This window comes from Phoenix dactylifera, chromosome 11, assembly GCF_009389715.1.
Source record: "Phoenix dactylifera cultivar Barhee BC4 chromosome 11, palm_55x_up_171113_PBpolish2nd_filt_p, whole genome shotgun sequence".
Taxonomy (NCBI): domain Eukaryota; kingdom Viridiplantae; phylum Streptophyta; class Magnoliopsida; order Arecales; family Arecaceae; genus Phoenix; species Phoenix dactylifera.
Genome location: NC_052402.1, coordinates 10,284,505 through 10,309,652, shown reverse-complemented (window position 1 = coordinate 10,309,652; position 25,148 = coordinate 10,284,505). Strand labels below are relative to the sequence as shown.

General features: G+C 37.8%; 3 protein-coding genes across 6 annotated transcripts; 1 reads left to right on the top strand and 2 right to left on the bottom strand.

Annotated features, from left to right (window-relative positions):
* Window positions 1–1,017: 1,017 nt before the first annotated feature.
* On the top strand, window positions 1,018–11,665 carry LOC103719435 (carbonic anhydrase, chloroplastic-like). Of its 3 annotated transcripts, none has more exons than XM_008808677.3 (9): window positions 1,018–1,526; window positions 1,727–1,870; window positions 6,972–7,033; window positions 7,391–7,439; window positions 8,134–8,250; window positions 8,348–8,401; window positions 8,997–9,082; window positions 9,458–9,563; window positions 9,725–9,965. In XM_008808677.3, the coding sequence occupies exons 2-9, from the start codon at window positions 1,853–1,855 to the stop codon at window positions 9,743–9,745; spliced, it is 513 nt and encodes a 170-aa protein (XP_008806899.2). In that variant the 5' UTR covers window positions 1,018–1,526; window positions 1,727–1,852; the 3' UTR covers window positions 9,746–9,965. The 3 variants fall into 3 exon arrangements, with proteins under 3 accessions (XP_008806899.2, XP_008806897.2, XP_008806898.2); XM_008808675.3 differs by lacking the exon at window positions 9,725–9,965 and adding an exon at window positions 11,289–11,665 and having other exon boundaries at window positions 1,104–1,526; XM_008808676.4 differs by lacking the exons at window positions 1,018–1,526; window positions 1,727–1,870; window positions 9,725–9,965 and adding exons at window positions 6,481–6,608; window positions 11,289–11,665.
* Window positions 11,666–12,590: 925 nt separating this feature from the next.
* LOC103719447 (pentatricopeptide repeat-containing protein At5g48910-like) lies at window positions 12,591–14,390 on the bottom strand. Its single transcript, XM_008808697.1, has one exon. The coding sequence runs from the start codon at window positions 14,388–14,390 to the stop codon at window positions 12,591–12,593; it is 1,800 nt and encodes a 599-aa protein (XP_008806919.1).
* Window positions 14,391–15,274: 884 nt separating this feature from the next.
* On the bottom strand, window positions 15,275–24,943 carry LOC103719434 (putative exosome complex component rrp40). Of its 2 annotated transcripts, XM_008808673.4 has the most exons (10): window positions 24,708–24,942; window positions 24,545–24,619; window positions 24,349–24,435; window positions 21,471–21,527; window positions 20,694–20,786; window positions 19,806–19,878; window positions 16,900–16,975; window positions 16,713–16,803; window positions 16,419–16,540; window positions 15,275–15,633 (listed from the first exon to the last, which is right to left on the bottom strand). In XM_008808673.4, the coding sequence occupies exons 1-9, from the start codon at window positions 24,762–24,764 to the stop codon at window positions 16,421–16,423; spliced, it is 729 nt and encodes a 242-aa protein (XP_008806895.1). In that variant the 5' UTR covers window positions 24,765–24,942; the 3' UTR covers window positions 15,275–15,633; window positions 16,419–16,420. The 2 variants fall into 2 exon arrangements, with proteins under 2 accessions (XP_008806895.1, XP_026665174.1); XM_026809373.2 differs by lacking the exon at window positions 21,471–21,527 and having other exon boundaries at window positions 24,708–24,943.
* Between the last annotated feature and the right edge of the window lie 205 nt (window positions 24,944–25,148).

Here is a 25,148-nt window from a genome sequence, read left to right as displayed (position 1 = left end):
ATATAGTATAGATCATTGAGAGATTCTGAATGGAACATCAAAACAAAATGAAATAACAAACTGAAGAAATTCAAGTGGAGAATAAAAGATGGTAAAGCATGAGCATGTCATCCCCTCTATTTTTTTTCTTCAATATATTTTTTTTGTTTCTCAGCCATTTGTTTTATGTAGTCCTCCTAATTAATCATCTCAATCAATCCTTGACCGAGACACAGCTCGCCAAACAATTGTCACTATCCTAAAGGTTTTGTGGATAAGGGTTTGTTCATTCATGGCCACCTATCCAGGCAAAGAATTAAACATAAATGTATTCTATTTATAATTAGGTTCATCCCAATGAATTGAAAAAAAAACAAATTATAGAAAAAAAATTCTCCTAAATCTGTTTGTTTCGAACAAATTGGCATGTTCCAGTTAAAAATTATCACGTCTAATTGGAGCCAACCATTTTTATAAAAGGATAGTAATGGGCCGTGTTGGATACATATCCAGGACATTAACCAAGTGATCACATGCAGTTTTAAAACAATTTATGCGTGAATCATTATAAACAACTCCTAAATACATTGAACGCAAAGCTCAAACCTAGCGCAACTCAGTGGTCCAACCTAAAGTTCAATTTGATGAATCGATGTTCATTACAACACCTCAAAAAGTCCAACCATCCAACCTAACATGAAGATGCAAACTTCTTGTTTTGACTGTTGACCATGTTAATCAAAATTCTAAATGTACATAATGAGTAATACATGTCTCCCTCTTCAAAGTGAATCTTATCCAACTACTAGCATACTGATTATAGACTGCACTTGTACATTTTTAAGTTCAAAGTTCTGGAATTAATACCCACTATTCATAATGAAATGAGTGTGGTTTCAGGTCCACCATGCACGAATTGAAAATTAAGTTTACACTTCTGGCTGCCCGCCATACATGACAAGCTTTGAGATTGCAAAATTGGGTTTTATTAATAGCTATTCTTGCATTTAAAAATTTTCCAACCGCAAAGCCCAGCTGCACTCCAAGATGTCGCCAGAATGAGCACATCATGTCCAACTTCTTACACTAAACATCCCCACTTACACCCAAGATCTTGTTCGCCTCTCCCTCCCTCCCTCCTCCCTTCCTCTCCAATATCCCTTGCTCCATTAGACAGCTCTCACACCTCTCTACCTCAACCGTGCAACTCACGGCTCCATGCATGGTTGAACAAACCTTGAGATGATTCGAGCTCGGTCCTGCGATGGACATGCTCTTAGGAGACTTTGGAGAAGTCCAAAGTACATGGTCGTACGTGTTCATTTGTGCCTATTGGCATGTAGCAAGGTTTTGGTACGTAAAGATACTGTGCACAGCGGTGCATCTGCTGTTCACCCTGTGTTGAGCATTAAATCAGCTTAAGATCATTTCACTGCACAAATCTCAACAGAGGGTGAATGGCAGATGTGCGGCCGCACACAGGACATGTTTTATGTGCTAGAAAATATTCATGCCTTGGAGGACAAAGGATCAGCAAATACAAAAGGGTATGTTCTCTATCATTTTTTATAAAATTGTAACGCATTTAGTAGTGTAAAGCATTCATTTCTTAGCAAGCATAAGATTAATTCCCTTTTTTCCCCAGTTCATTTAGTTTTATCCATCGATGATCGCATGTACTCGAAATTTGAATATCTCATTGAATTTCTCCCAATGATCTTCATCTGGCATCGCTGTAATTGCTTAGCATGTTGGCGCTGAAGGATGATCAGAGAGCTCCATGTCTCCAATAGACTGCTGAGGTGCAAATTCTTTATGGAGTCTGCAAAAGTATGAGCTTTCTGTGGCACTTGGTCCCTGTGGATTGATTTATATGCATTGCCCTGTTAAGGTGAGTGCTGAATTTGTATCTGTTGGTAGATTTCGCTCTTGCATATAGATTAATTGTCTGGCCATTCTGGCCGTAGCTTTTGCTGACAGACACATGTGAATAGGTATTTGAGAGATATTTGTAGGGATATACAAGCCTGTACTCATATATATATATATATATACCTATGATATTAAGAAGGTATATGGAAATGGTACCTATGATTTGAACCCAAGAGTCGCATTGATCTTGTGGTCCACAGTTTTCTGGCCATGGGAGCCTATCTGCAAAACCTCATCCTCTTCCATCTGTGGACATTAGAATGGTCATACAACTTGTTGAAGGGGCATGGTGGTGCCTGTTAAAGCCTCTATATTATCCTCAACAACCATATCCCATACCTGGTGAGGTGATGGAAACTTGTGTGAACCACATGAAGATTCCTTCCACCGTACCCTTATCAGAGAAAATCTAAGATGTTTCTGGCATGCAGAACCGTGCTTTAAATTACCATGTTGCCTGGGTGATGATTCAACTCATCATCAAAGAGAATTTCAAACATTTGTGGTGTTTGGTTTTCTTCAGGGGAATTAAGGTTGTTACTATTTTTTTACTTGTATAATTATACAAGGTACATAACATTTTTGTTAGGGATTAATTTGAATATGGGAAAATAGTCTGTTAAAAATTTGATTTGGTTTTAGCGCTAATTAGTACCATAGGCCAAGGCTAACCGTTTCATTATCTTAATGAATTGATTGGAGACTGCCTTTTTTTTTTTCAGAAGAAGAAATGGAGCCCCCGCATCCATTTCAGCCCTCTTAAATATTAAACTATCAATAGGAACCACACAAATCCGATTGCCCTCATCAATATAAACCAAAACTTAGTTTGCAAAGAAATCTAAATCAAAATTACAGCCTAACGTCACTGTTGTTTCTCCTCTCTCTCTCTCTCTCTCTCTCTCTCTCTCTCTCTATATATATATATATATATATATATATATATATATATATATATGTATGTATGTATGTATGTATAAAATATTAGTCACTGTTGTTAACTAAAACTGTATCATTTTCCACTCAGTTCTTCTCAACTACAAGGCTGGCTCAACCCTTAGCGACTGAGGCAGTTGCCTAAGACTCCGGCCCCAAACGCATTTATTATAGTTGTTGTGGCTCAAATTTGGCCCGACGGTGACCATGCGGGAGGAGTCGAAGGAGTTGCCGGAGTGTAGAGGAAGAGGATGAGAGCCACCACCAGCGCAACAGTGTATATGCAAAAAGCCTCACCGGTGTTTCCGGTAAGGGCTCTCTGACGATCAAGTTAGAGTGGATTTAGGATGGATTTCCAAAAGTCCCTCTCACGTTACCTTATAGGGCTATTTATAGTCCCTGTTGAGATGTCCAGGTGGCGGATGTGTGGCTCGTTCTCATCATAAGAGGGGATGGCTTTAAGCCAGATGGCGTGTGGCTGGAGCCTGCTTCGGGCGCATGGCGCAGTCTGTTCCTGTGAACGATAGGGCATTGACAGTCGTAGCAGGACATGGTTGGAGCGGTATGGCGTTGTCCTTGACTGCCATTGGCCAACGGACAAAGCATGGCGTGGAGGCATCGCGATATACAGCCACGTGGGCGGGCGCAGGCAGGCTCGTGGAGGCGGCCATAGGCATGGCCGAGCTCGGTGAGGTCGCATCATGTGTTTGATAAAGTTAGTTTGTCGGGTGCTGAGGTCAGCCCAGGATCGCTGATCCCAAAGTGTGCTTGGTAGTGCGCCCCCGAGCTCAGGGGTCGGGGCACATTATTGGATAAGACAACCCGAGCTCGGTCGGTGGTGTGTCGGCGAATATAAGGGCGCCTCGGGCTCGGCCAGAGCACGGTGTCTATGGAGAGTAATGAAGCGGCCCAGCGGAGAGCAAGGTATTGTCCGGTTTGGGGGAGTACGCACGTGCTTTACATCGTGCGTAGATCACAATTTCTCTCTTACGGCCTTGTCCCACAGAAAGGGGCGCCATGCTATGAGCGTCAGAAAAGGGTGGTGCAGGGCGTAACAGCGGTGAGACCTATCTAAGGTCGGCTGAGCCCTTGACGAAGTTCGAGCTCGGATTGATTTTTAGCGGGACCGAGGTCCGGCTCAACCGGTGCTGGGATTTATCTGGCTGAAATTGGGTGGTCCCATTATTGTGAGCTGGACGATCCATTTTTCCCCATCAATGGTTATAAATGCTACATATCTTTATAGCTATAAATACATTGAGACCCCAAATGCATTTATGTTGGGACGTATCTCTTACCTAAAGAAATTTATTATCTCTTTCCTTAATTATGCATTGAGGCCTCTAAATGCATTTATATTGGGGCCTTTGAGTTCGCCTTAGATCCCAAATATATTGAGCCGCTCCTGCTTCTCCTGCTTGTGCCAACTCCCGGAGACCAGCTGCTTTTCGACCCACTTCTGTCTCCAGCCTCACCCCTTCCTCTTTGTCTCCCTCGCCTTCGACCCTGCGCCTCATCAGGAACTCTCCTGTCTTTGCTGCCCCCTCCACCATTGCCACTGCCATGGTAATATCTCTGCTCTCTCTCTTTCTCAACATGAGCATTCCATATATATGTGATACGTGCTAGAAAGGATCTGCCCCCTCCCATGCTTGAGTAATGTTACTAACTAAAAAGATTTGAGGACTAGAAATATCAATATAACGTAGAACGTTGTGGAGCTATGTAACAACCTAGGATCTTATCCAAAAAAGCTAGCTGAAAGGTAACCTAGGATCTAAGATCTACCTAACGAATAATCGATGTACGACTAAACACACACCCGCACGAGTTCTCATAAGCTATTTGGGGCAAGTCGTTTGGTAGTGGTACTAAGTGCATGATTACCGTGGCTCAAGCACCGGAAATTGTTTCCCTGATTTTTTTTTATATATAATTTCATTTCTATGTTATGACTTATGCAAAGGGAGTGAAGGACGAGATTGGAATGCAAGCATGCTCATTTGAAAAGAAGTATTTATTATGACAAAGGGAAGTATAGTGTGACACCATCGTCGGAAATAAAATGAATATGCACTTAACGTGTGAGGTCGAGGTTCCCTGGAAGATTATGATTGTGATATCTTCGGACCATGCATGATAATTCTATTTGGTGCTAAATTTGATGGCTTTATTTGCTTCAAATGTATATCTCATCCATAGTGTCAACTTGATGGTCAATTTTCAAATCTACATTGTGTCAAAGGGAGGAAAAATCAAAATGATGATTCCTTTATTTGTTTAATTAGTTTTTAAAAAATACGAGATGAAAATACGAGCGACCTTTTCATAAAAATGATGAAAAAATGACTTAAATTCTCAGTGAAATCACTAGGCTATTGCCCTGTTTGCAATGTTACACTAATAACCTTCATGCATTAACAGTCACAATTGAAATAAAAGAAGTCCTTAGTACAAATATATAGTTTATCAATACAGCGGGCTTCTTAGGTCAGATTTCTAGCCAGCTATTATTTCCGGTTTAAATAGTGTAACAGTTTCACGCATCAAAATAATAACATATGTGACTTGTAAAGTGATGAAAGCTGAACTAAGTGGCGTGATATTATTGCAAGATATCTCCATCATGCCAACGAGTCAAACATTTTGGCAGGCCTGACCTAATGGAACTATCCAATATGTGGTAGAGAAAGTCTAACCTGGGCCACTTATATATCCCTGTATATTACTGCCTCAGTTGCACCTATTTCTACTCCCTGTAGTGAAATAGTTACGCAATATTATAGTCGTTGTAATGATCTCCAAATATTTTTACGTATTGTAAGATGTTTATCATTAGTACATGAAAATTTTAATATGATGAAACTGATATTTGGCGATTGCATACTCCCCACGCCTTGACGTGATTCAAGCCGAATGTCGCGCCCTCAATTTTGCCTGCAGGATGGAGCCAACTACCAGACGTAGTGAATTGCCTCTCTTCTCCAGGCCAAAGAACAATATAACAACCTAACGCATTTGGATTTGGGCTCCTTCTACACAAACTTGTAGTTTTTTTTTATATGCAATGGAAATTATTTTTCGTACACAGTTACTCCTATTTAGTACAATCTTATAAACAAATCAAGAATTAAATTAAAATAATTATTGATATTAAATATAAATTTTTAAGTAAATATAAATTAAACATAAAATGGTTGTCATTAATTAGACTCTTCTGTATCTCTATTACTCAAAAAATATGAAAAAGATAAACAAAAATTGGGTCAGAGAAACAGTCATTAATATGTCTTTTTAGTTGGTCTTTTTTTTTCTTTCTATGTGATTCGGGCAAATTTACTACAAAACTATTTTTGAATATTTATGATTGTAGACCTAATCCTGCCTGTAATTTTATAATTTTGCTGGTTATATTATCATGATTTATGAATTCAATAAAATTTTCAATTTAATTATAGTTTACTTCAAAATCAATTTATAACGATGATAGATTATAGACCCACCATTGGTGCAGAAACGTTCTAGATATAGATTTGCGTCCGTATGGATCTGGAAATTATTACCTGGATAAAAAACTGCGAACATAGCGGCCGCTTCTGACCTGCGAGGTATATCTTTACTAATCTTGTGCCTGCGAGCCATCCGAAAGTAGAGAAGCTGGAAAGAGAGAACGCTTATAAAGAAGCGGCCGAGATGGCGAGAGACAGCATCCGCATATCCTCTTTTAGACTTCAGAGCAGAAGCCATCCAGGAAACGGAAGGTTCCGTGAATCGCCATCTCTCTCTCTCTCTCTATCACGATTTACACCTTGGAATTTGGATCATTTGATTTCGCATTTTTGACTTGAATTTCCGTTTCTGATCAGAAGATTCATAAGATCTCTTTTCCATTTTATTTGTTTCCTTGGGGATTAGAATTTTTCCTGTCGCTATCGCTGGATCAGTTTTTTTACGCGATTCCTTAGTTTATCGATAAAAAGGAGTATCAGTATCTTAAATTAGTTTCCTTTTACGTGAATCAGAATCAGGAGGAGAAAAGGGAAACCATCCATGTACTGTTTAAATAAAGTTTTCGATTTGATTGATGTTTTTGATTTTTTTTCCTAATTTCTGAAAATTTGCAGGAGATGGAACCGGTGGAGAGGATGATGTCCGGGTTTGAGCAGTTCAAGAAGGAGGTCTTTGAGTAAGTCACTGAATTACGAAATTGGCCCTTCTAGCCATTGCCGTATCCGGTGGACATAATAACACTTTAGTATTTATCAATTTTATGTGGTCAATAAATTATTAATTTTATATTATATATCTATTATATAATAGATATAAATTTTAATATTATATAATAGATATAATAAATAGAAATAAATTATCAATTTTATGTGGTTAATAGATGGAAGAAATAAATTATATAGATAGCATTATCTTGCAGTTGCATGTTGTTGTAATTTAAGATCAAATGCCGCTTAAAGTAACAAATCTATCCTTATTTGTTGTGCGGGATGATATTTCAGTCTAACATTTCATTCTTCAATTTGTTGCGCAGCAAGAAGCCAGACTTTTTCGGTCAGCTTGCAGAGGGTCAAAGCCCTAAGGTGAGATTCTGATGGATAGAAAAACTTAACATTCAGTCTTTTGCTCGACTGTTATTTGATCATTGGTTCAATCTTTTATATATACTAAGAATTGCTTTGAGTTGGGATTCTCTTCAATTCTAGGTCGAAACCAAAAGGCTTAGCTCCAAATCACAGGATATTCTTGTATTGCAGAGCGGCTCATAATTGAGGGAGACCTCTATATTTCACATTACATGACCTGCAAACTCCACTCAATCACAGGATGGTTGAGCGTATATGGACGGTCTATGATGTGGACTGCATATGCCTATTTGCTAGTATTTTTACAATAGATGAATGATTTGCAAGCTATTTCACAATACATGGACGGCCTATGATTTGAAATTGGACCTCTCCGGTTCAACTCAAATTAGAAAGGATTTAAATTTATTATTTTACACTATTGAGATATTAAATATAAAGTGGCCATCAAAACTAAAGTTGGAAACAAAATGTCCTTATTATGGTCCTCAACAGCTCTTCCTCGATTCTAGCTAATGTAATTAGTGTACGAGAGTCCAGAGTTCTAAGACTTCTTAGGGCGGCAGGTGTCTACATTCCAGAGTCATCTCAATTTTCCTAGTGGAAATGGCGGCGTTAATGTTAAAATTAGGAAAGACCGAGTGCGTTCTTAATTTGAGAACTCATCGAGCGAGAACGTGGTGCGATGCAGTTCATGGTGTTCGCGTGTGCGGACTCCCGCGTGTGCCCCTCCGTGGTCCTCAACTTCCAGCCTGGCGAGGCCTTCACCGTCCGTAACATCGCCAGCATGGTCCCACCCTACGACCCGGTATCATTCCCACCCCCTCTCTCTCCCTTCCCTCCGTTTGCTGATCCTCTCCACCATCACCCACTGATGGCCCCACGTTATGTTCTTCTCCGCACAGACAAAGTACGCGGGCGTTGGGGCAGCCATCGAGTATGCGGTCCTCCATCTCAAGGTCAGCACCAATCTTAATTATCTTATTATATTATTTTTCTTTAAAGGATTTTTAGCATGCATATCTTTCTAAAAATTTAAAATTATGCAAATACTTTTTTAAAATTTATATTTACTTTTATACCTTCATAAAATGCTGTTTTTGTGCAAATGCTCCAAATATAATAGTTCTTCTAACACCATTAATAAAAACCATATTTATTTTAGTTAAAAATAAAATAAAATTTTGAAATTATATTTTTTTTCCTCCATCGTATCGCCTTATAAATATTTCTTTTTGCACGTGTACCATCCATTAAGAATATTTTAGTAATTTTAATTTAAACTGTTAATTTTTTAACGGCGTAAGTACATATCCAAAAATAAGAAATTAAAAAAAAATAGAATATTAAAACAAGTGTTTTATGAGGATATACATATAAATATCAATTTTAGGAGAATATTTATACAAAATTTAATATTTAGAAGAGTATTTATGTAAAATTTTTTTATTTTTTTTGCTAGCTTGTGTTATGGCATGCATACACACTTCATTTAAAAAAATAATTGATTATTGCACGCCCCTGTTATTGAACGGTTGATCGGGATTTGGGCAGGTGGACAGCATCGTGGTGATCGGTCACAGCCGTTGTGGTGGGATCAAAGGGCTCATGTCCATCAAGGATGACGGGACCACCAGCACGTGAGGATCACCCTCCTCCTATAACAAATTAATTGCTTTTATCTTTTTATATTTAGAGGTATTCATCGTATTCCCAAGTTCCGTTCTCGAATCCTCCCCTCCCGAAAGCTCGGAGGTTTCGGTGTAAACATCATACTTCGTCCCTCCAAGGTACGTTCATGTGATTATTCAATCGCGGACGTCAGATAAGCAATGTACGGCCGTGAATATCAGAAGCGAGGTCATTACGCGTTGCGGTAACGTACTGATTGGACGGACGTGATTCAGAACGTTCTTCTCCTTTTGGAAGATTCTATTTTCTTTTAGAAAGGTCTTTGTAAATTGTAATTCCTTTTACGCTATAATCTAACATTTTTTTTAAAAAAAAATATGCAGTGACTTCATAGAGAGTTGGGTGAAGATTGGCCTTGTAGCGAGGGAGAAAGTGAAGGCACAGCACGCGACTTTGCCTTTCCAGGACCAGTGCACCCAATGTGAAAAGGTACGCAAAATTAGAATCCCCTATTTCCCCAATGTGATTTGTCCTGTTAGTTTTGAAGGTGGGATCTTGTGCTGGGGGAAGGCACATTTGTTAAGCATTAGCAAATACTAAAATCACACTAGCTGGATAATATTTGAAATATCTTAAGTTTTTTGGAACAGGTTGGAGTTAAACAGCAATGATTCGAAGCGCTTCTTCTTACATTAAACTATTTTGAAAATTTAAGATATAGAATTTTCAATCTTAACAGGAAAAGAGGGAAAATGGATATTCAATTATGTCTTTTGGATGACTCGATTATTTTATTTGATGTAGTATATGATAAGCGGAGTGATGTAATTCTGGCTCTTTTTATTGATATGATGGTTTGACATAGCATGAGGACTTCAACTTATAGGCCAACGCGAATCTCACCTTGGTGTGCTTTTCAGAGCTTGCAATGCGGATTGGTTATCTAAGACAGTGTTTGAATACTTGTTATCATGTGTAAATAAGCCCACCAATTACAGGAGAAGGTCCTTGTCTTCTATTTTGATTGCTATAAATAGAGCAAAATCCTATAAGTCAAACTACGTTGGATCTTCATACAGTATTTTATTTTACAGTCTAATTTATCATAAAACAAACTATGCAATTGGAAAAAGCTTTAGAGGCATCTTTATGATGGATTTAAGTCCAAACAAGGATAGTGGCTGGTAGAGACATATTTTACACTATTTTCATAGTTCAAGGAAATATAGTTATAGTTCTCATTTACAAGAAAACAACTATAAGATTTTATTTCCCTGTAACTGCAAATCCATTAAATGATACACTAAGAACAGGTATCCAAACACACCTTTAGAGAAGATTGATGAACTGCACTCTACCATGTCTAATTGTTTTACTAATCCAAAATGAAATTATAAAAAACTTATCCTTTATTTAAAAGTTGTTGACTAAAACCTGTTTTAACTTTCAAATCTTTATCATATATAAGGAAAACACCTCCACAAAGAAGACATGCACTCAACATGTCCCCTTTTGCTTGTGTCGTAGCTAATAGTGCATATGATTTGCAAGCAATTTGACCATGCTTTTTTGAAAGATTCAAGACATAAAATTGCATATTTCATGTCTGTGGTTTTTTATTTTCACTTAACAATTATGTATGCATACAATTCCACTTTTTCATTTAGTTAGTTGGCATTCCAGTTTTAGTTGGTAAGGATAAAAGAGTATAAGATCTCATCTTTTCTAAGAAAATATATGAGTACCATACACACATGACATTGCAAAAAAGGGATAAACTTAATGCTAAATAACTAACTTTATCAAAATTACCGTGAAATGTTAAATCCGTCCAACATAAGTTGTTATCAAGGAGGTAACTTTGATCGTTTTGCTACTATAAATCTTGAGTTAATATTCCTACTCTCCTTTGTTGGTTATATAGTTCTTGATCTACAACATGCTTATAGCGATCATGTTGATTTTCTTACAAACTTCTCTCTCCTACTCTATGTTTATGTGTGTGTGTGTGTGTGAGAGAGCACATACATATATTTGAAATCAAATCGAGTTTTGACTGGATTTCAATAATAACCATTTGGTTTAACATCCCTAAAACCTAATATATTAACACGCGACAAAAGTAGCCATTTTTAAAGTTTTTATTTTATATGTACTCAACCTTAGTTACTTCTGGTTCACTAACTTACATTGAAATTTTTAAAATTTGAATAGGAGGCCGTGAACGTCTCTCTCCAAAACCTGCTGACCTACCCCTTTGTCAAGGAAGGGTTAGAGAAGAAGACTCTCAGGTTGTTTGGAGGGCATTATGATTTTGTTAAAGGTAGCTTTGAGACATGGGAGCCTTAGACTTGCACTTTGCAGACCCCTTAAATGCTTTGAATTTTTATTAGTAAAATAGAATAACCTTCAGGGTTTCTAACCTGGGGTCTTTTGATAAGTGATGTATGTTCTTATCATGTTATCATCAAATACATCAATGACAGTAATGCTATAAAGATTTCCTCTCATGTAATATTTTTTATACGAAAACTATCATAAGTTGTCTAACAGTTTATGATGCATCTATTTAATTTGAGATTCTAGATTTATTATCTTTGTATTTGATTTTGCGTAAATTATATGTTAATGTTGGATGATTTTTTAAAAGAAAAATGAAATATAGTAATTCCCATTTTTAAGCCATTGCACCGTTAGGAGGCTCTTGCTTTGGTTACATATGTGGAAGGAGTTTGGCATCAACACATGCCCAAAAGCAATCTCTTGGCATTGTAAATCAATCATATATAAATTAAAAGAAGAAGAGGAGTTATAATTCTGCAAGTTTGGTAGCCTTTGAAGAAGAAATTCTTGAGTATTGAGATAATGACAACTTGAAATCACCCACTTGATGGTTTCGGTAGATACAGAGATTTGAATGTTGCTACGTAGGTCGCTAACTAGGCCAACTTATACTGGCAAAAGGGAGTCTCACTTAACCTCTTCTTCTATCTCAGGTTATTCTAATACATAGAACTCTTGAATGGAATGAATTTTCTTATATTTCCAAGTCACAGAGAAGGATTAAGGTGGAGGGCTACTTATAATCAAACTTGGAGTCTATAATAAAATAATGTCGGGGGAATGAATCAAGGATGCTTGTCTTGAAATCAAAATGTTGAAGTCCTTTTAGTGGAATGCAAAGTCCTTTTAATGGAATGCAAGGTAGATATGTAGAAGATTTTACGAGTATTTAAGTCGATAAAACTAGGCTAGGTTGGGCAAGGATTTGTCTAAAGAGTAAAAAAATGGGTGAATTTGTTATGTCAAATATGCAGAAGATGTAAGAACTTGAATATTTATTTATTTTTATTTCTATCAGATCTTGTCACGATGATTTGTAAATTCTAGATCTTAAAAATTTACATATTAGGAATTCTAGAATTTATCTAGTCTTACTTACTGAGCAGAACAGTAATCAATATCCTTATTCTGAGCACAAAGGTATACTTACTGCTAATTCTAGGTCTGCTGTTGTCACCAGTAGTCCAAACAAGAGCAGGAACCTTGTCTGAAATGGTGGAATCGACTTCTGTCCCTGATCACAATCTCCCGACTGTAAGCCTCTGAGACAACCTTAGCCATAGAGTGGCAATCTCCACAAATCCGAAGATTCTTCACAATCCGAATCACTTCCTCTGGTCCAGTGGAGATCAGACAGAGTGCAATCGCCAGCTTCTCGCTGTGCCTAAACACCACCCCCTCTTTCTCCTCTTCACTGATGTCAAATGACACATGCCTCGTGCTCGGGACATACCCTCTAGATCTCAACAACTTGGCTATCTCATCCAACTTATCATAAATTTCTGTAGTTCTTGGATGTGTTCGATCACCTGCAAGGAATTCATGAACCACACCATCAACCTCAGTCAAGCTACACCCCGGTTCGAGCTCAACCCCTCTTCTCTTCATAGTGTCTCTCACGTCGATCGCATCCTTCCACCTCCCCTGTGATGCATACAAGCTTGCAAGAAGAACATAATGACCGGGTGTGCCAGGCTCCGACTCGATCAAGAGCTTCCCCACAGTTTCTCCCAATTCAACATCCCCATGAATCCTACAAGCACCGAACAACGATCCCCACACCCTCCCATTTGCCTCGACAGGCATGTTCCTTATAAGCTCTAGAGCCTCTTGAAGAAGGCCGGCCCTCCCAAGGAGGTCCACCATGCAACTATAATGCTCCACCTTAGGTGTCACATTGTGCACCTGGCTCATGGCCTCAAAGCATGCCATCCCTTCATTTACCAACCCTGCATGGCTACATCCGCACAAAACACCAATGAAGGTCATGTCATCAGGCTTCAATCCTTCCGACAACATGGTATCAAAAAGCTCTAATGCCTCCTTTCCTTTACCATTCAATCCAAGCCCTGCGATCATCGCGTTCCACAAATCAACCCCTCGGTCTCGAATCCTATCAAACGTTTGCCTCGCACTCGTCACATCCCCACATTTTGAGTACATGTTCACCAAACTCGTCCTCAAATTGGGGCTCCACTCCACTTCGCTCCGCTCCAAGTAAGCATGAATCCACCTCCCCTCTCTAAGAGCACCCGACTCGGCTATTGCCACAAGAACACTCACCATAACAGAGGAATTCGGCCGGATCTTCAAGACCAGCATCTCGCGAAATAATTCCAAAGCCAGTCGTGGCCTCCCACCCTGAACGTATACCGATATCATGGCATTCCAAGAAACCAAATTTCTCTCAGGCATTCGATCAAACACCTCCCTGGCAGCTTCCAACTGTCCTAATTTTGCATACCCAGAGAGCAGCGCAGTCCAAGCACTGACACTCGGATCGGAGATCGAGTCAAAGACCATATGGGCCTCCCTAACGTGACCACAGGTGCCATAGAGATGGACCAAAGTAGCATGGACAAAGGGGTCGGAGTCGAAGCCAAGCTTAAGGATCCTAGAATGGAGGGACACGCCCTCTTTAAAAGACTGGAGCTGGGCGAGGGCTTTGAGGGCGACGGGAAAGGAGTAGCGGTTGGGTGGGGAGGTGGGGTCGCGGAGCATTTGGGCGAACAGGGAGAGGGCGTAGGTGGGGAGGCCGTTGGCGAGGTGGGCGTGGACAAGGGTGTTCCACATGAAGGGGGACCGAGCCCCGGCGTGGGAGAAGAGGGCAAGGGCGGGAGCGAGAGCGGAGGGATCAAGGCCGAGGAGGGACTCGAGGAGGTTGCCGGCAACGAAGGGATCGTGAATGAGGCCGGAGACGACGGCGCGGGCGTGAAACTGGTGGAGGTGTTTGGGGTGGAGGAAGCGCCGCATGAGCGGTGCCTCATGGCGTAGGTCAAGGATACGCAAAGGCAACGCTTAGATACTGATCGACAACTGCAGTCCAAATAACAAGAATCAATATATACCTACAGATAGTTTTGAAGGGGAAATTTTTTTTTTTTTTAATTGAATCTTTAACCGGAGAAATGAGGATGATTAGCAAAGTTGTCATAATTGGTTATAAATCTGAAATTTATTCTATTAAGCTGTTTGTGGGATGGAAGAATGGAGAGGATGGGATATGAAGGACTTGATATGGAATTTAGTTGAATTTGCAGGATGTATTGGAGAGCTCCTTTCTAAATAATGTGGCTTTAAGATTTTTAGTTTTTTTAAAAACAAATGTGTTGGAAGAAACGAGTGTAAAAACGAACAGATCTCGAAAGAGGTGTTCGGAAGTGGATCAGGTACTGGGTTCAGGCATGTCAACACTTCTCATCTGATATGCTGGATTTGAAATAGATTAATAATCCCCATCATTTACCTGGTACCCCATCAACTCCAAGTCGGATTCATAAAAATCTAACGCCCTGATTATAAATATGATTGGGCCTTGCCAGTCATGCTCAACGCATAGTCCTACGTGTTTGGATTGGACCCTGCTCAGGTCCAAGTCCACAAGTGTTAGCGACAGCCCTACGTGGCATCTACCATCTCATAAATCTAAAAGTTTTCAACTTCCTTAGATACTTGCAACCTAAAATTTCTAAAATTTTGAAATCTCATCTTTTAATGAATTATGCTTTACTAAACAATAAGCCGAAAACAATAAAACAACAAATCCAAGAAAAAGCAGACTTCTCTCTTCTACAAACTGAAGCACCTGAAGGAATGTGGAGTCCTTATTTTATTAATTTTTCTTTTTAGCAGAATAGTTAAAATGGAACACGAAGCTTAAATTGACTGCATTTTTCGACGCCGCCGTACATTGATTGATTGTGCTAAACAAGTCGTGGTGGCTGTAGAAATTGCCCAGATTGTTGTATCGTACAAAGGTTAAAAGCACTCCATGCAACCCATCATTTACTGATGACTCCAAGTTCGAGAGGTAATCTCACAAGAAGATACATGGCCATCCACACTAAGAGCACCTTGCCCTAAAAAATGGTGATGAACAAATTGCGCTCAATTTCGTCCAGTCACAACGCCTCAGGCTTGCCAAACACTCATTTCCAACCACACTAGAAATAGCTAAGTAATCCATTTAAATATGCTGCATTTCTCATTCCGCCCCCTGCACATTAAATTAAAAATCTGTGAACATTATATGAGGTTCTAAGAGAAAAGCCCAAAGCAAAGGCAAGCTTGCCGCTTATCAACCAATTAAGGATCATCTCAGTTGGCAGTGGCACCCTCATGGATGTCAAAGGTTCGAATCTGTACCCCAAGACTTTGAACTTGAACGGAAGGAGCTTGAATCATGGGCTAATTGTGGCTTTGGCAACGGATACGTGTGCCCAGTTGAAGGATTGCATGCCCGATTCAATAGCAAAATCAAGTAGGCTATATAGACCTAAAAAAGCAGCCCAGCTGGGCTCATTATCTAGATCTACTAGGTTGGTCACCAGGCATGAGCTTATCATGGGATACCGAGTTAGTTTGTGGGACTCATCCACATAACTTGATTGGTCTTTAGGGTCAAGGTTGCGTGGATTAGAGTTTGCCTAGGAGTCAACGGCTTGTCCTCTAAAAAGAAACTATAATGAAAATTGAAAAGAAAAAAAAAAACTAACATAAAAAATCTTGACCAAGTAGAAAAAGGGGAAAAAATCCTCCTGATAAACTAAGGGCTTTTTTTTCCTTGGCCTAAACTCCACAGATCTCATGATGGAATAGAACATCTTGTAAATAAGTTTCTTTTGAGGTTTCTATTTTTTAAAATAAAGAACTAACACCAGGTACAAAAGTTATGATTCATAAATCGAGGTATAAGATCCCCTACTTTTTGATAATTTTTGATACATGATTTAACCAAAACAGGAAATCAGCAAACAGTTTAGAAAGGGTAGCATCACTCACAATCATTGAAGCTTCTGCATGAGTTTCTCCACCATTATTCTTTGCTGAGTCCCACTCAAAAACTCTGACTTCATGATTGCATTTGATAGGATAACGGTTGTGGCAGGAGAGGAAGCATTCACCTACACATTGATTGCCAGGATCATGGCACAATTGTGCGAGTAGAAGATTTATCATGATAAAGGGCTTTAAAAAAAAGGAGCATAACTATCTAAGAATAAAAATGGCTGCTACTTTACAGTTACTAGTTAATACAAGCAAAAAGCCCGGATGGAAGAGCATGAAGAATAATACCCAGACACGGCCATTTAGCCCAATAGCTATCTCGAATGACAGCTTCTTGCCGAGAGCCTCAAGAACTGGACAAGTTGGAGAGCTTAGCAACCTGAAGAAACAGAGGGAAATATATATATATATCTTAACAATAAAAAACCTCAGTTTATACTTAATTGCTTAAACCACAATGTTGATGTATCCTTACATCCGTGCTAGTCCAGTTGATGTTTCAAACATGTAACCATCTTTCAAAGGACCAAACTCAGCAGCTTTTCCACTAGCTATAAATGAAACAGATGTCAGGAAGCCTCAATTACCATATAGCCAAACTGGAATGAGTTCCATCAGTTATGTGATTAACAAACGAAACATTTTAAAACACAATACATGTAGCAATCTAGTATTGTTAATGTTTCCAAAAGCCATTTTTCCTCTAAACATTTGAATAATTGATAAAGGAAAATTGTCCATGGACTTCGAATAGCCTAAAATTATAATAACTATGTACTGTAACATGAGCAGACCTAACAAGACCTGTGCTGCAGATTTCACCATTAAAAATGAAACCATCAACTGAAGCAACAGGGTATGGAATGATAGGAATCAGGAAACAGGTAAAGTACAGAAGGGGGCATGGAAGCAGTGACCTTTTTGGGGAGAGGAGAGGGAAAGGGTAAAAAGAAGGGAGATGTGCACATATCACACTTTATTACCAATCCTTTCTACATGCAGTGCAAACTCAATTTCTAGTTAATCCCAACAAACCTGAGGTCCTATATTGATTTGAAGAGTCTTACCTGATAAGAAAATCAAGGAATAATGAGCACAAGACAAGTTGGAAACTAAAAAAGGGTCTTCTTTGAAAAGGGCATGTTTCAGTTGACCACTAGCCTTCATGACCATGCAAAGCAACAAAAGTATTATGAAAACATAGTGATCATTGGTGTCCAAAGACCATCACCACTACGCACCACCAGAGTAATCAAGAAACTCTTCTTGAAGGATTAATAACCACTAAGAGTAACATCCTAGTTAACTTTATTGAATCACAATGACCTGAGTGCATGTTAGCTATTAGTTAATCAATTGTAATTCTCAGTCCATGATCAAATAAGGTTGTCTAGTTGCAGGGAAATCTATGGAAAAGGGAAAGAAAACATCAAAATTTTGCTGAAGAAAAGTGCTCGAAGATTTAGATGCAAGTCTTTTCAAATTTGCCAATTTACTGTCGAAAAAACAAACTAGATATTCGAAGGAAAACAAGTTTTCCAGGCAGTTTTCCTAAGTAATCAAACCAACCCCAAAACAGAAAAGGACCCACAGTTTCACAATAGTATTTGATGTTTAAATTCACATAAACCTGTAATTAAACCCGCCACATGTGCTTTGCTTGACACTGCACAATGCCTACTAATAAACATCTCATAATTGCTATTACAAGTGCATGCACCAATAATCATTTAGATGATTCATTACTTCTTGTTTGAAATTTGAATCAAGTCAAGAGCAGGCTTCTACCTCAACATAAGCACCCCGACCACCACTATCCAAAATCAAGTAATCGGAAGGATCACAACCTACATGAGCATCTGGACAGAAACCTCGCAAAGAACAAGTCCTATGGATAGACACATTAATTGGGGAATCAATATACTTTCTATGGCACAAAGTTGCCTGCAATCAAGACCAATCCCATATCTCCAACTCTCCAATTCAACTTTGTTTAGGTATATTAGGATTCAATAATAAGTCGAAGCACCTCTTCACACCAAAGACAAAGTTTAATTCAAGCAAGGTTAGTGTTAAGAAACGAAATGAAATAACAACTGGATTATAAATAGACTGTTAAAGGAATAAGAGCCAACACAGAGAAACTTCCTCGTCAAAATGACACATCTAAGATTCCTTGTCAGGGTAAAGACAAGGAACAAATTAGATGCCTTACCCACAAATTAATAATTCTACTCTATTGAGCTCTTAGACACAGAGATATCTTGTTGACGAACAGATATTTATAAATTTAATTCCCCACAGCACAGTGATAGAGGAAAAAAAATTAATTTCAAAAAATTGAAAGTCAAGGAACCATTTCAAAGCTAATTTTCAAAAAACTGGAAGGCAAGGAACAAACCCAATGTTACCTGGACCCTTTACTTACCACAACATACCTGCACCCGATACTTAGAGATAGGTATGTGATATATGCATGACACTTGGATGTGGATCGACAGGAGGAAATTCATTAAGACTAAGAGGACAGTCTCTCAAATGTGCATTCAAACCAGATACACTAGAATCCTTGTGTCATAGACCAACACACTGGGTCAACTATGTTAGCTTCCTTGAATTCCAGTGTTCACAACAGAGCAACCTAGAATCCGGATACAAGTCTCCGCTCCCTAGCTAACAGTCATTTGCAACAAAACTAATTTTAGAAAAAGCTGGGACAGTATCCCTTCTCCAATAATCTCCAACATCAAGGCATATTAACAGGAAGTAAGGAATAATGACCACTTGTTTCTATTAACTCTTTCTGTGCAGACTAAGAAATCAAGATGGCATGTTGTTCTAGTTGTTATTCTTCTTTAAATCACACTTATATAATCACCATGTGAATTATTGTTTTAGCAAGGATATTTTTTCTATTCTGAGTTAATTATTTAATGAAATGATAAAAGAGATGAGTTAAAGCTCCATCTTCTCTATTCATTCCTTCTACCATACTTCCTCCTTTCTCTACCTTCTAGTATATCTTTTCAAATTGCTTTATGGGGTTCAGGCATCAAGCAATTAGGCAGGTTTAGGCGCATTTAGATCTTAAAACATTTAGGACCAAAATGAATCTAGTTTTTATCTTGAAAAATAACAAAAAAAGCAAGCAAGAAATGAGTGCAAAGGTAGAAAAGTCAGATAAACACATGCACATTAAAAGAAATAGATAAGCAATCTAAAAGTTCATATGGTGCATGGGAAAGATCCACACATAGTTAATCACTGGTGATTCTGTCATATGCAATGACCGCTGGTTGTCATAATGCATGACAATGCAATACTTTTCAGCAAATAATAACAAATGACAAGCAAACTATCAGTCAGCATTAAGTTTATTACCATCAGTGCATGAGAGTTCAGGATTCATGCTGTTATTAGCTTTGACCACTCGGACATAAAGTAAAGTACCTACCTGCAGAAGACTAACATTAATGAGTAAATATTTCACATATAAACTGAAAAATAATGGCATGTGACATGAATAGCATAAATTTACAGGACTGGCAACAAAAATTATGTTTCCAACATCAGTTCAAAATTTAAGAGTCCCAAAGAATGCTGTCAAATCTCTCTCGAATAACAGAAGCTATTTGTTTTAGAACACCCTAATTTACCTATGAAAGTGTAATGGTTCCATGTATAAATTTGAGCTGTGTAAATCATCTGCTCAGGGTCTCCACTCAAACAGGATTTCTGATCTTTTGCTAGGGTCACACAACCTAGTTTAATCAGCTAGTAGATGCTTTCAAACATAATATATCTTTAACTGAGCACAACATGTTGTTTGACATAAGAAGTGACCCATAAAATCAAACATGTATGTAGATATTTGATCAAGATGGCTGCTGTCTTTATTGCTGAACAAATGAAAAAACTTGAAAAAAAGACAAGAAAATTGGAGATTCGTTAACATTAATAAATCAAGATATTAATATAACTATTTATCTATTTAACATGAAAAATGTATGCTGAACAATGTGTCAATGTGTTGCAGGGACTTCACTTGGCGGAAATTATGGATATGGAGTCCGTGTTGCATAAAACACTAAACATAATTATTCTTGACCAAACTCAAAGCATTCTGCCAGTGAACAAAGAGATATAAAACTGAAAAATATTCACTCATATGATATATGGGGTCAAGAATGTTCACATTGTATAAATTCAAGGAAAATCTGAAATTGTGAATCAGCAAAATGGAAGTAACATATCTGAGAGATCTGATACCTCAAACTTTGGTATGTTCCTCCTGGTTCCACCTTCAAATGCAAGTACGGGCAAAAATGCCAAAGTAGGTCCCTTTATGTCAACCAGAAAATTCTGAAAATAGAATAATATAAGTCTGAAAACCACATAATGAAGAATAACATCTCAGATACTGCAACCAATAAATGAAAGGAACACCTGCAGGATATGATGGAATGCTGCACACCTGCAGGCCTCTGGAAGCATAGCAAAGAAAAAGACAGCATTTAAACTTTTTTAACTCTGTAAAATCGACTTTCAGATGTAACTAGGAAAGAAATATTGGCTTCCACTACCAGCAGTTTCAAATCAATTTCTTGGATCAGTTATAGATAATGCCCAGTGTACAAATTTCATTACATAAATATAGACCCTTCCTTTCCAACCAAATAGCATATGGTTTCAACTTGTTTGATCTGAGCATAGCCATTTTGCCTATGGCAAGTTTAAGTTTTTAAGCTGGGTTGCAAGAACAGAAAGCTATATTATGTTCTAGACAACGAGCTTGAAATGTAGGTTTCGAAGCTTCACATATGAAGTAATCAAGTATTTGGCTTGTGTGTAGAAGAGAAAGAAGAGGTAACATGTAATAGACATCTTATTTAGACTTTATTATTATAGAGAATTTCATTTAAAGATCAAATAAGCATAGACCTAGCAAAATTAAATGACTTGACATATAAATAATTTCCAACAGCTAACAGAGTCATCAAATATACATATAGGAGTATCTTACAATACAAGATACAAGATACTTACATCTGGCTTACTATCAACAACAATACCAAGAATTGTATCTTCCACACATGGTACATACTGCAGAAATATAATACCTATATTAGAAGAAAGAAAAAACTATAGCAGAGAAGAATCTGAAAACAAGCATCAATAATGCAGCATGCGCAGGATCTGGGGTTTCATACTGATTAGGCTAAAAATGCATATAGCACAAAAATGATGAGAGCATAAAGAAAACCATGCACACATCACATAAGTGTGAAAGTAACTAATAAAAAGGCGAGTACAGCAAGTTAATCAGGACATGAAAAAAGCTTGCTAAATATATGAAACATCCTCTTCAACATCGAGAAAATGAAGGTAACATTAAATTCCCATGGTAATTAAGGATAATCAAGAACGACAATGAGAATAAAAGGTCAATACATCCTACTTATTACTCAATAACAACATTTTCGTTACTATTTTTGATGACATGCACTTATGACCAAAACAAGACTCAAAAAATGAAGTAAATTATCAAATTTTTTTTTTCGTACATAGGTATGCATTTGCACCAAAGACTTTTGATTTATATACTCATCCTTGTACTTTGTTTATTGTTTCATCTTCTGAAGAAACACATTGAAGAAAGCATCAGATACAATATCCAGCCAAACTTAAAAGGATACATGCATCAATATAATAATATAACAATAGCTCTATGCTGAAATTATAGGCATATTTAACAACTAAAAATAAAACAAACATTCTAAGATAACCTCCTCCCCTCATATAAATGAATGTTAAGGTCAACATATGCTCAGAAATATTCCCAATTTTAGGGATCATAGTGCTGAAACTACAGACTTTAGGGTTGTATGGGCACAAACATTTGCGAAGCTAAATGGACATCGGGGACGGCAGTTGCCCCCTCTGGTTTCCTAAAATTCCCTTATAAATGTTGACCTAGAGTACCACTTCCCTCCATATTCACATTGCTTATTCCCATTCCTCATTCATAATGTAGTCAAAAACTTTTGCTATCTAACCCTTATTTTTGCATTAACAACCCCACATTCAATGGGTCCTACTTCTTATAAATTCTTGAGATCTGTTTCTAGTTCCAAGAGAAGACTCTATCCAATGGCTCCATCTTCTCATGGTATCTTAGGCAGCAAAGCATCTTTTGAATTTTGAACATCCTAAACGAAAATCAAGATGATATATTATGACCAATTATTGAGAGAGATGAGCAAAAAGAGTATTCTACACTTTCTAAACGTCCTTTCCATTTCTCTAATTTGGAATACTGGCAAAAGAATCCCATGATCAAATATAAGCACATGTGATCATCCTTCCTCCACAGCTGCCATGATCCAAGTCTTGTAGCATGATTTTAGGCGACAAAAATCCATAAAAAAGAATGCATTAAATTTCTTGCTCAAAAATTCATTAAACTCCACTCCTATAAGTACAGCTATATGGTAACAAAAAGTTTATTATGTTTCATTACGATGGATGGGAGACACTACACTTCTACCCCCCTCCCCCCAAAAAAAGAGAAAAATCCTAGCCCTACCCTTGGGCACATAAACAGGAGTTAGACTAGGTTATGCACTAAGATGTCTGATTCAACTAGAGCGAATACATAGGATAGAAGGATACATTAGAATAATATAATGAAATGGATTATGATTTTCTTTATTATCAACATGATGCATAAACTACCGTATATGTAAGCCAATTCTATCACATGTATAATGAAAACTTACAAGGCAGCCCCTTGACATTGACTTGATATCCTTTGTTAAAAACAAGCTTCCTTACCATCCTTCTCATCAACAATGGGTTCTGTCTTCATTTCTCTTCTTTATCATCTTTCATTATGTTACCTTATACAAGTCCTCAAAAGAAATAAATTCTATGACCAAACAATTTCATGCTATGTATTATTGCGATCGTGTGTTTTAAAGCATTTCATCCATGGTCAGTGTTTCCTATGCATGTCAACACATTTTTCTGTGGGGCCATCAATCCATGCAAAAGACTATAAACATAAAATTACAAAAGCAATATATTAACCTAGAAGTAAATATACAAGGGCCACATTAAAATGTTTTCTAGATGCCATGCCAATAGTCTAATAAAATCTTAGAAGTTTAAGTATTTATATGAAATTAACATGTTCATAGTTTCAACTAAGTTCAGTATTTAGACCATATATGCCTTAGAAGTACCATAAAATGTTGGTTACCCTAACTAACACTAATCTGTATTGATTGGATCAATTAACAACAAAGTTAATTTTTTAATGTAATCACATTTATATTGCATGTCCTATCACAAAAGCCTATACATCATTCAACATTTTCCTTGAATGATATATATTCACAAAAGATGACTTGGGGCAAACCTATATTTAGACAAAAGGAAGAAAAAAAAAACTACCTACTCCAAACTAATAATTTGAAATAAGGAAACTACCCATTGCACCAGTTCTAAATAGCAACCCAGAATCTCATTTGTATTCCTGAGTCCATGAGTTGCGGTCCTCACAAGCAAGCAAGCTCTACATGCTTACAGACGCAGGACCAACTTTGATCAAGACAACTCCCACAAGAAATATATAAAAGTTAATCATACTGCCACCTTATGACCCAACTGCCATCATATTCCTACCATGAATATCATTACTAAAAAGTCCATGAGAGTGGTAGTCCGAATTCGTAGAAATTACGGTAATGCAGTAACATCTAATAAAATAATATTGTTCTGTACATGATGACATCATACTCTTGCAACTGAATTTAAGCATAAAATCCATCAAAAAGTTCGAAATGTTTGCAACCTACATGCAAAGAAACAAGCTAAGAGGTAACACTCCTATAGAAACTCGACAAAAAAACAAAAAACTCACTCTTTTGTGTGAGCTCTCAACCCAATACTTGTTTGGCTTCGACAGCCTCAGCTTCCCAGCCTTCATGACCGAGATTTTATCACTGTCCTGCAAACCGGATCAAAATTCACTTAAAAATCGAAATAAAAACAAAGAAACTTCGAAATCAAACCCTAATCCTTCAAGAAAATCTCTGAATATAAATACAAATCCGTACCTGACGCAATCCTTCGCCCAGTTTGATAGTCTGATTGGACATGGTGGAGAGATCCAAAACGGTGTCCCCAGGAACCTAAGCACCAAAGAAGATTCAAAAGACCAAACGAAAGAAAAGAAAAACTATAGTTAAAAGAGCGTTCGATAAAAGGAGAAATACTCACCACGAGTTGATCAACACAGCTATTCAATGGAGGATCAGAAGGCTGCTCCACTTTCATTTTCTACGGTTAGGGTTTCTAACGGGTTTGGGAGGAAAGAGGGAGGAGGCGGAAGAAAGGAGAGAGGGCGCCAAGGCGAGGAGCCTGAGGTTTTTTTGTCTTCTCGGGTTTTATTCTTATCGACGAAGGGTGTGATTCCAGTCCGGGCGGCCTTGGGCTCGGCTGTGAATACGCCCCTTTATGTACCCGAAAAAACAAGAAAAACGCGTGTTTTGAGCCTGGTTCGGCCGGTTAGATGCAAGTTGAGCTGGGGTTCTTGGTTTTCTTTTCTTCTTCTTCTTCTTTTCTCTCTTTTTTTTCTTCTTTTTTTTATTTATTTTAATGAAACAGTTGATATCAGACACAAATATATTTAATAAAGATAAAAAATAAGTTTCAAAACAT

Bases quoted from the DNA above. Each gene is read 5' to 3' on its own strand.
- LOC103719435 (XM_008808675.3), top strand. The intron at 8,251-8,347 runs GTATCATTCCCA...TTCTCCGCACAG, and splicing joins TGGTCCCACCCTACGACCCG to ACAAAGTACGCGGGCGTTGG. The intron at 8,402-8,996 runs GTCAGCACCAAT...GGATTTGGGCAG, and splicing joins ATGCGGTCCTCCATCTCAAG to GTGGACAGCATCGTGGTGAT.
- LOC103719447 (XM_008808697.1), bottom strand. From the start codon at position 14,390: ATGCGGCGCTTCCTCCACCCCAAACACCTCCACCAGTTTCACGCCCGC.
- LOC103719434 (XM_008808673.4), bottom strand. From the start codon at position 24,764: ATGAAAGTGGAGCAGCCTTCTGATCCTCCATTGAATAGCTGTGTTGAT. The intron at 24,620-24,707 runs GTGAGTATTTCT...TTTGGTGCTTAG, and splicing joins GCTGTGTTGATCAACTCGTG to GTTCCTGGGGACACCGTTTT. The intron at 24,436-24,544 runs GTACGGATTTGT...TCCGGTTTGCAG, and splicing joins TGGGCGAAGGATTGCGTCAG to GACAGTGATAAAATCTCGGT.